General features: G+C 35.0%; 1 protein-coding gene across 1 annotated transcript; it reads right to left on the minus strand.

Moving 5' to 3' along the window:
* Window positions 1–1,964: 1,964 nt before the first annotated feature.
* LOC131079176 (probable E3 ubiquitin-protein ligase ARI7) lies at window positions 1,965–3,799 on the minus strand. Its single transcript, XM_058017083.2, has one exon. It carries the CDS (start codon window positions 3,421–3,423, stop codon window positions 2,314–2,316), a length of 1,110 nt encoding a protein of 369 aa, XP_057873066.2. The 5' UTR covers window positions 3,424–3,799; the 3' UTR covers window positions 1,965–2,313.
* Window positions 3,800–11,550: the final 7,751 nt, after the last annotated feature.

Here is an 11,550-nt window from a genome sequence, read left to right on the forward strand (position 1 = left end):
CAAAATCTAAAACTCCCATTAACATCATATTCAGATAGATAACATCTGCTGTCAAATTTTATATTTATACAATGAAGCCACACATTTTTCTAACTGAAGTCCAGAGATCCAAGCTAAGGATGCAAAGATCATATGAATAAAATATCAAAAAAATAATATAATATTAAAACAAGCTAACGCACTATTGAAGCTCACATCACCCAGAGTATGTCCATTCACTCACAAATATTTCATGAAACAATACAACATATTGTAAGTGCCCAGTATTTTGGTAAACAGATATAGTGAACAAGCTTACAAGCTACATAAACTATAAAAATACTCAACAAATTCCAATGCACAATTTTTTAAGTTTTAATGATCTGTTATGGTTATGATGTGTGGGAATTCCATCTTTGGCAAGAGTGTGGTGGGATTTTGCATCTCTATGTTTGAAGCTTTCTGGTTTGAAAGATTCAATGGAGCTCATATTGGTTGACAGTGTTTGATCCTCTCACTGTATAGTAACAGATCATAACCTTCTGTGAGTTCTCTTTCTCTGCATGCAATTGATATAGGTTGTGCCTTAACCCAAGAAGGTTTAGAAAGAAAAAGTTGAATCCTTGAATCTAAATCTTGGAGGCATTGCTTTGAGTTTTATTTGAGTTGAGTTGAAATTAATTCATGTTTTCTTGTCACAGCTGATCTCTAAGTGAGCAGGTTTGACAACCAAGGTTATCTTGAAACCCTAGATCGCATCTAGTTGAATGTTGCCATTAGATGGCTGTATTGCCTAGAAAGATTTGTAATCTTAGAACTGTTACTCTATCATTTGAAAAACTTGGGTAAATCAAGACTCTGATGGGTTCTAGGAAACATATTGTGCTTGTCCTTTGGTGCTCCCCAAAGAAGCTTTAATTGTAATTAAAGAATGTGGATAGAGTATGTTGACTGTGACAAATAGACTTTGGGATGGCGAGAAAACCCTACTTGTAGAATGTTGTTGTTGTTAGTAATTTTGTTTAAACTCTACCTCATGGTAATGCTAACATCAACTATCCTGATTGTTTCTGAGAAGGCTTTAAGTTATTGGGAAACCTGATCTTCTAGTTGGGAACCCTGATCTTCTAGGGTTCTCTGTATTTCACTTTATGTTAGCAGTGTTAAGTTATATGTTGACAAAGATGGGTTATAACTTGTGTTGACAGTGATATATGGACTTCAATATTGTTCAAGAGGATTGTTCACTGAATATAGAACTTCTTTCCCGCTTGAACCAGTTGCTATAATAATGGACATAATTCTGCAAAAGAATTATAGAAACAATCGCATAATCCAAGAAAAATTGCTCTAATACCAATCTGATTTGTAATTAAGGTGAATACTCCATTAAATATTTCCCCAAAACAGATTTTATAAATTTTTTTAATCCTAATGTGAACTGATTATTGATGTTTCTATTCTATGTGTGAAATTATAGAAAAAAAGTCCATATGATTCACACAGAGAAAAACAGTCCATATGATAACAAATTTATTAATGTTATTGTGCTTAACAATATAAGGAAGTCTCAAACAACAAATAAGAGCACACTAATCCCATAGAGGAACCCAATTGACACCCAAAAGAGTGTTAAATTCCACAAACTGCTATCTCAAAAGTTGTTAACAAATGATTAAGGCATACATGTACACTCTTTCCCAACAACAGCAATGTCCAAAAGCCATAGAACTCCACAATTTGCACTCGCACTCCCCTAGTCACATTAAGGATTTTGCAAGCATAATTTTACAGCACAAAATTTATGATTATCAGACAAACGAGTTCTTGATAAAGATTAGAGACATGACCAGAAAACAGTCTAGAGTCAACAATAGTCGGACAATAATTATGACTATCAGATGGATATTCAGTGATATCAGCTATTAACACAAAAAATAGCATACTTTTACTTTATTATTAAAAATATCAAAATATTCCCTTGCACTCTAAAGGGTAGAGAAACAATAAAATATTTTTGTGTAAGGATTAAACTAATTAGAATCAATTATAATCAAAACAAGTGATTACAATCACCTTATCACAAATTTAAAATATAGCAAAGTACCGATTAGTAGATCTCCATATTTGACCCAAATATGGAGAATTTGCTTCACACTCAATGATAAAATGCTTCTTTGATTCAACTATACCCGCCCTTACCAAAAAGAAAAACCCCCCTCTATTCTACTCTATTCTACCAGTCATAAGAGGTATCTAAGTAGCCTGGCAGGGATCGTGTGGAAAAGTCTATAACTTGGCCAGGTAGTCTTTTTTAGTCTTTTTCAGTCTTTTTCACTTTGCTTTTTCCATAAATTTGAGAAGGTTCTGAAAACACTTGGCATTGAAATTTGTGAGGTTAATAAGCCTGAAACAAAATTCAGTAAATTCTTCCAGAGGCTTTTCGCTTGCAATAAATACCTGCAACTCTTCCTCAATACACTGATGGAGAGTTTCCAAAGAAGACTCAGCATAAGCTTGGGAGAGCTCAAATAAATCCTTATGGGCACTTTCATCTTCAGGAAGATAATAACCATAAGCATATGTCCACTTGAGAGCACGCCTGCATTCAACAATCTGAAGCCATGCATCTGTCACAAATGTAAGATGCCAGTCAAATAAGCATGGTATGCCAGCCAACTGTTGTATGCAAGCCAACTGTTTGATCTGAAGAATCTGAAAATGGTTCAGATCTGACTGTGTTTTTTCCCTAGATCTTTCATGGGCTGCCCATCTTTCATAATAATGACTGTATCTGTCCGAGGATTTTATAATGGCCTCTCTCTGTTTTCTCTGTATTTTCTCTCCCTCCGATTCAGATTCCTGATTAGGAAATGTCTCTGTCCCCTCATAATTAACTTGAAATCTGTTGCAAGTAGAATTAAAAGTGTGGGCATTCCAATCCCTAAGGCATAACCAGCAAAATTCAAAGCAGCATGGAGCCACACATGTCATATGCATGCGTCCCTGATTTTTTTCAATTGCACGGCCACATTTTGGGCAGGGCTTTTCTTTAACAATTTTCCAATTTTCTGGTTCTGCATTGCCTCCATTCTTGAGAACCCATTTTCTAAAAGTATCACAGTCAACAGGACGATGCATCTCCTTTGAGCAGTTCCAGCAAAAATTATAGGAGCATTTGCAGGTCACATCATAGCATTCGCTGATTCCATATTGCAATTCCACAGCATACTCACATCCACGAGCAGGGCACCATTTGATTCTTTCGTCACTCCCAACATAAGTTCTAACAAGAAATTGCTCATATTTTGTTCTGTTCTGTTTCTCTGTAATCAAACAGAGCACAGTGTCTTCGTCCACAGCAGCCCCACATCTTGGCTGAGGACATCTCAAACTGAGGCACCCAATTCCATTTTCCCTGGTTGAGGTCTGAATGTAGTTCATCCAACAGTTGTTACAGAAATAATGGGCTCAAGCAAGGGCTTTCATTTCAGTAATGAAGTGGTCATTCATGCAGATCGAACAGTTTAACTGAAACAGCCCTGAATCTTTTCGCACTTTCTGCTCGTTCGGAAACCATTCATCCAGCAATTTCATATCGTTCCACTTGAAATGTTGCAGGAGAATCGTTGACTCAGCTTGAGATAAACTGCAAATGGATGAAACAGTCTCTATGTCCTTCTCCTGCCGTTCACGGATGTCTTGAAAGCTCAAAACTCTGCAAGGCTTCATGCCACCCTTCTCTTTTTCCTCTTCAGAACTCTCATAAAACTCACCTTCGATATCAGAGGAATCCTCTGATTCGTCATAAATCACGCGACGAACTTTTGTGTAATCCATTTCTTTCCTTCTAATTGGACTGTTTTCCTCTTCCTTTTAAATGGAATTATATATATATGATTAAAATAATATGAGGAAGATGTCACAAGTGAATTTGTACAAGTCCTTTATGATTAAAATAATATGGTTAATTTCAATAAACAAGATACCAAATCCTTTAAATTTTGGATTATGTAAATAATGTTGATGACATTACTGGGATGATGAGAGTTCTATTGTTTTACCTAGTATGGCTAATGAAATATAGATCTTAGAGATAAAAAAATTAAAAAATTAAAATGATCTATCAACAATTTTTTTTATAATAAACCTAGTTGGCATTTATGAACGATAAAAACATAGGGCTTAATTCTTGGATGCTAGTGGTTATCAACCACTAGGTCCACTATCATCTATATAAAAGACCAATAAGATATCAAACCACAACAATTGGCAATCGCTATATTACATTAATGGTATGTATATAGATTTGGTATAGTCTATGTAAACCCAAATAGATTAGCCATAAATATCATAAGATACTTTTCAATACCACCGAACCCCATAGTTTAAAGCTATAAGACTCCACCTCAAAAAAATGACATAAAATAGAGACACAATATCATTTAGGGATGAGGCAAATTACATGTCTCAAAAACCCATCCTTGACATTGTCCTTATATTTATCACGAGACACAACATTATCAATAGGGGAGACTTAAACAACCTCATTTGAATAATATTTATTACAATAGTCTAAAATATTATAATAGAATTAACAAGAATGCTTAGTACCTTTACACATTTAGTAATTTTCTCAACCACCCATTATAGCAACATGTGTCATCTCTTTGTTGTATGAAGATGATCCAATTGACAATTGAAGTAGAATTTTGATTGGTGTAAAACATCTTGAATATCATCATGATGAAGAAAATACCCCACAATATTTGAAAACATAGATGCATATCTTAGTGTTTGAGATGCATAAAAAAAGATTCTCCATTTCCACATATCACTAAAATGTAACAAAAGGTTATAAATGGTAGACAAAACAACAACACTACGTATACAATCGATCTCCTTCACCAAATCCCAAATATGGACCACCCAATGTTGTAACAAGGTTCTTAATCCCCCTTTCAATAAATAAAATGAAAATTACCACATTTCCTCGTAATAAACCCTACAATTTTTTTATTTCTCATTATTCATAGGCATGAAATCTTTCCCCTTCAAACACTTAGTGTTTCTATCCTTTGCTAACTTATCCTTGGTTAAAGATGTGAGTAGTATTCTAATATATATGACAACATAACAACCTTGAAAACTCTTGATATTTTCTAATATAATGAATCGTATGTTGTCATTGTCTACTTGGAACTAATGTGGCTACTCTAAAAAGATGATTTTTATCCTATCTGCTAATTTTCACCATCCCTTCAATTAATGAAAAACTCATCAATGCCAACCCATTATTTCCTGGTCAAGTATTGACAATCAATTTCCATGCACATTGTACTATTTAAGTAAAAAAAATTATCTAATGAGAAATGTATAGCTAATGTAGTGTCCCTCCCCAATTTATCTTTTGATTCATGCATCGATAGACTTTTTTAGAGTCGTTGATGTTGTTTTGGGTGAAACTTATGACTCTATTGATATCTCAGATGCTTATTGACGATGCTAGACATTTCATATGGATATTTGATATATGATGATCTATGTGGATGATGACATATCTTATACTATTATGATGGATGGACTTATATTTGATGGGTTATATGCACTCATTATTCATGGATGAACTAAATTACTTATGAGATTATGATGTCATCTTGATAGAGCTAACCCCACTTCATGATTATATTGGATGAGTTGATGCTATGATTGTCGTGATTGTTGTATTCGTGATAGAGACGATGTCATATCAATTGTTGCGAGAAGGATATGATGTTGTGATTCTCGCTCACTTGCTTGATCATTTATGATATATGTTATTGTATATGTTGCTTTGTGGATATTGGTGGATGTAGGATTGAAGGTACCAGACATCGACTCCACCTGGTCTCACAAGTCTGAGCGTGTCTTCATCCCAATGACAAGTTGATGGAGATGGCATGAGTTCCTTCTACACACTCTAGGCTTAAGTTGTCACCCTTGTTAGTTTGAGTGTCATGGCGTGAGTCGTCATGTTGGTATCTTTTGTTGGGATGCTCGATCCTATGTTGGGTTGCCTTGTGGCATTGTGAGTATTTAATTATTTAATTAATTAATATTTAATCCATATAGTTTATTAATGCTAATATATTTTTTATTGGTAATGGGTCGAAGCCGATAAGGTGTACATACCCTACCTTGTGGGATTTGAACTTGTGAGCTCTCTTTCAAGAGCACAAGTTCTCCACCACTAGGTCAACTCAGGCTGTACTATTTATTATTGCTAATTTAAATAAATGTATAGTTTTGATATTTAATTATTACTAGGTGATTTATTAATATTTATTTACTTTGATTAATGTTTATTGAGCTTTGATTTATTTGGTGCTTTCATGTTTATTTAATGATTTAATGTTGTTTGAATTTTTATTTTTTTAATTATTATTGATCTAATGTTATTATTGTGGCTTTATATTTATTGGGTAATTATTTATATTGCCTTGGTTTATTTATTTATTTTTTGATTGATAATGGGCCATAACTGTATAATATATTTATTATTATTATTTTTACCTAGTACACGTTCAGTTCAGTGTGGGCATCGGTAGGAAAGAATCGGACTAAGAAAACCTCCGATATTGCCCAAGGATATTATCCTGGAAAATTACATCAATCAGTTACCGACTGGTTATACAGAATTAAAAACCTTTTACTCAAGTCTGCACTAACTTAATATTCATCAATCCAAACAGTTATTGTAGGAGAACATGCATGCATGAAAAGATACACAATAACACCAAGAATTATCTCGTGGAAACCCAAATGGGAGAAACCACGGTGTGAGTTGATGCTCACAAAATTTGTACTCTTCTAGAGCACACCCTGTAAGGAGCCATCCCTGTTAGGAGATTACAAAGACATCGCTAGGTGCCAACCGGTTAAGGGATTTTCTTTAAGGCATGTTTGTGCCTTTGCCTTGTTAGAGGTAGCCTTGTTAAAGGACTTAGGATCATCAATTAAGATGTCAGCCGATTAACGGATTTTACAAAGGGATTTGTTAAAGTCCACCCGGTTAAGGGATTTTGAGTTGAAATGGTTAGAAAATAATAGGAAGTTGATCTGCTGGAATAGCTACTAATAGCTTGATCAGATCACAATGAATCTCATACTCTGTCTGCATCAGTTGTGTCTTCTCTGCACTACACCAGTTCTCTGCTCATACCCTTGGCTCTGCACTATGTTGGTCCTCTGCTCATACCCTCGGATCTGCAGTCAGTCAGTCTACTTCACACACACTTTGCTATGCTAAATCACTTAGCACTTCCTCACTCTTCACTCTTTACTTTGGATCGCCTCTCACAGGATTTGCACTTTGCAAATTTTTCAGTCAAAATGTTTTGCATGAACTCAAAACACTTTATACTCCCTCTGTCGTCAGGTTTAGGAGTTTCCTTAATCAATGAAATCACAAATCTTGGTAGATTTCAAATCCAAATCTTCCCTCTCTTTCTCTGTGCACCCTACAACAATGCCACCAACTACTCATCCAAATCTGTCACCGCATCCCCCAAAAATAGCGACTTCTTGGTCGAGTTAGTCTTTTAAATGCAAACCAGAAAATCCGCAAGAAATCATCGCTTAACTGCATGATGACTGAGGTTGAGTTCACCAACCTTTAGTTTGGCGTTACCACAAACTAACCAAATCACCTTTTGCCATCGCAACTTTGTAACCGATCACCGCTCCTAGATTTACGGTGACCACCTATCTTCCTACCGGTATACCACTGCGCTCTTCACTACTGGTTCATCCTTTGCTACCGGTTTGCAGTATTTCCATCAAGCCTCTTTTCCTATTTGCCAATGAGGTTTTGGTTTGCATAGGACCTCAGGCCTTCTTTCCTAAGTCACCTTCTGTGACTACATCATCATCAAAATACCGAACTTGAAGATCTGACCTTAACACCGATCTTCTTGAATGACATACCGAATGACTTATTTTGTCTTCCCTTGAATTGATTGAAACTTGATCATCTATCTTTGATACTGCTTCCATGTTGTTTGCAAGCCATCACCTTTGCTACTGAGATACACCACTCCATCGGTCAGTGTTAGTTATGAATGACAAATCTCAGCTAATATACTGGTTCACTAGATTAACCGGTTTTGTCAATATCAGTAATTCCAACAATCTCCCCCTTTGGCATTGATGGAAATACTTCAAAATCTATCTTATAAGTTGCTCCTGGTCATTACTTCTGCTCTGAGTAATGAGTCTCTCCCCTAGCACTGGCAATACTTTGTTTCCATCGAACCACTTCTAGCAACCCTCTGCTCATCACTACTGCACCTTCAGCAACCCAATGCTCAACACTACTACACACATTCTGCCCACTACTCAACAATACTGAAACACTATAATAATCTCCCCCTTTGACAACAATGCCAAAGATGTATTTCAATACATTGACAAGACTACTCCCCCAACCGAAGTAGTCCACACTCATCAATCTAGTCTTAGAGATTCTTTATAAAGAAAGCATACCAGATTGATGTAGAGCCCTTCTTCGCTTACTTTAATGCAGGTAGGGGTATCACCCCTAGCTTACCTCCGAGATATTCAAAGGTTCCTTCAGTAGTGGCTTGGTAAAGATATCAAGCACCTATTCTTTTGATGGTATATACTCCAACCTTACTTCCTCGTCTTGAACCTGTTCCCTGAGGTAGTGATATTTGATAGCTATATGCTTTGTCTTGGAATGCATCACCAGATTCTTGGATATGTTGATAGCACTGGTGTTGTCATAATGAATCACCATAGGTTTAGTCACCTTTTCTTGGATACCTTCTAAAAGCTGCTTGATCCATACTACCCATGTATAGTTGATTGCAGCAGCCACATACTCTACCTCAACTATGGATTGAGAGATGCAATTTTGTTTCTTGCTTGTCCATGACACAATCCTGTCTCCAAGAAAGAATGCACCTTAACTAGTGCTCTTTTTCTCATCAATGTTCCTTGCCCAATCTGCATCGGTGAAGACACTTAAGTTGAAATCTCCCTTATGTGGATACCAGAGACCATACTCATCAGTCCACTTAAGGTATCTAAATATTCTCTTAACTGCCACCATATGAGTCTCTTTTGGATTTGCAACTGTATACACCTAAAAATGGTCTGAAGGTAATTAATTGAATAAGCAATTATTTAATTAATCCTCCTCCCCAATTTAATTGAATTCATCAACAATTTAATTAAATCCCCCTTTTTCATCTACTTAATAAATCTAAGGATTTATTTAATAGGTTCATTTCAATAATCCCCTTTGATTAATTAATTCACATTAATTAATTCTTCCCCATCAAATTCATTTCTTCTAATCCTCTAATTAATTAAAACAAATCAATTATGAGTTGTTGAAATTAATTAGTCTTTTCTTATTATTTGAATTTTTAAATTCAAATTCTCCTAACTTTTAACCACCTAACCCAACTGTATACACATAAAATTGGCTATGAGCAATTAAATAAATATTTTATATTTATTTAATTATTCTTCTTCTATTAAATAGTTAATTTGAAAAGATTAATTTATTTAATTCATTTTCGTGTCTTTCTATTAATTAATTTAATTGAAATATTTAATTAATTAATTAATTTATTCTATTCCTCTAAAATAATTAAATATCTAATATTTAATTATTCCTTTTAACCAAGTTAATTAAATATCTAATATTTAATTATCTCCTCCAATCAATTAAATATCCAATATTTAATAGTTATTCTCCTATCCTATAGTCTCAAATATTAAATAATTTCTTAAATTATTTAATCTATTTTCCAACTCACCCTCCATCTCCACTTCATCTTCCCTTTGCCAACTCATCCATCATGTGGCTAAGGAAATTAATATTTCTTAAATATTACTTCATCATTTATCTTCAACCTCCAAACGTAATGAATATTGTGTACGTACACATATTTCATAACCATCTCCTATATTCTCTCCAACACCCCCTACATCTTACTCCAACCATCCCTAGATTCTCTCAGTTAGCAACCCAGTCAAGGTGAGATGAGTGACACTTGTCTTCTCCTTCCCCCTTTCTCTCAACCTTCACCTTTTCTCACAACCATCCAAATCTGCAGATCTGATCATGACCTTTGATCTAAGCCACATCATCTCATCCTCTCAAAGTCTATAAAATCAAGAGCTTCAGTTGAGAGAGAGCTAGACTTCAAGTGTGTTTTCAAGCAAATCATTTGTGAAACTTATGCATCAGTGAGTTTTAATCTTGAAGCAAATATCAATTATCATATAGCATAATCATGTAGTATTTCATATCATAGCATTTGTTAACTATCAGTTATCGATCCATTCTTCATATGCCATCTTGAAAGCTATCAGTGCATTGTCTGAGAGCACACCATCTGCAACCAGGTATAGTGGAGTTAGGACACAATGAGACATAAAACATGAAGGTAATATTAGTATTTTTATTTCGTATGTATTTCATGTAGTTTCATTGGATGAGTTTGGATTTCCTGTAGCATTTCCATTGGTATTTTGTGAAACTAACTTGTTGCAGGTAGCATTCTGAGGATGAAATTCAAGTCGACACATTTTGGCGCCCATCGTGGGGCTCATGGACCTCTCATATACCTTTAAAAATCTTGCAAAAAGTAAAATTAACGCATTTGTAATGCAGATTCACGCATATGTGAATTCTGACAATGCTTTTGCTCATAGGTTAGCGCATTTACATCACAGGTTAGCGCATATGCCATGCAGGTTAGCGCTTTTGTCTAAAAATCTGCGCATTAGCATTGTCGGTTAGTGCTTTTGTCTTCTAGGTTAGTGCTTTTGTCCTCTAGATTAGCACATTTATTAAAGAATCACACTTTTGTATCCGTAGAGCAGCACTTTTGTAGTCTAGGTTAGCGCTTCTGAGGAGAAATATAGTGTATATGTTAGAATAACGCTTTTGTTTCCAACTAACAAAATTTTCTTGTAGGCCCAAATGTCCAAGAAATTAGATTTTTCAAACTACTAACATGCATGTGCAAGATGGTGTTTAAGGCAAATTTTATGCATTTCCTCATCTAGTTAATTAAAAGCCTTATTTTGGGAAGTAATATATCATGTCTTGTTCATTTAGTCTAACTAAGAGGATAAATTGACAACATGCAACTTGCATTTTTAGTAACTTCTCTAAAATAGTTGCACATAGACTTCTAAAAAGGCTAAAATAAACACCATGCTTGTTGGAGCAACATCTCCAAATAGGACTTAGCCAACAATTGCTTTGAAAACATTAAAAAGAACACATATTATGTGTCTCGAAAGTGGTAGGTATATGCTCTCCCCTTAATTGGGTGACAAAAAAGCCAAACCCACTCTTTTTTTACTTTCAAAGCAATAAAATCCTTTAGAGGGTCTGCCTTCCCGAGTTGTCTTGAGGGAGCTAGTGAGAGGGGAATGACCTAAAGTGGAAATGGGCTAATACCGAGTCCTTCCAATCCACTATAAATAAATCATGTTTGTGATGAAAGTCCCAAACAACATGTGTTGATAATTTCATACCGACACTAT

Source organism: Cryptomeria japonica, chromosome 10 (genome assembly GCF_030272615.1).
Source record: "Cryptomeria japonica chromosome 10, Sugi_1.0, whole genome shotgun sequence".
NCBI lineage: Eukaryota > Viridiplantae > Streptophyta > Pinopsida > Cupressales > Cupressaceae > Cryptomeria > Cryptomeria japonica.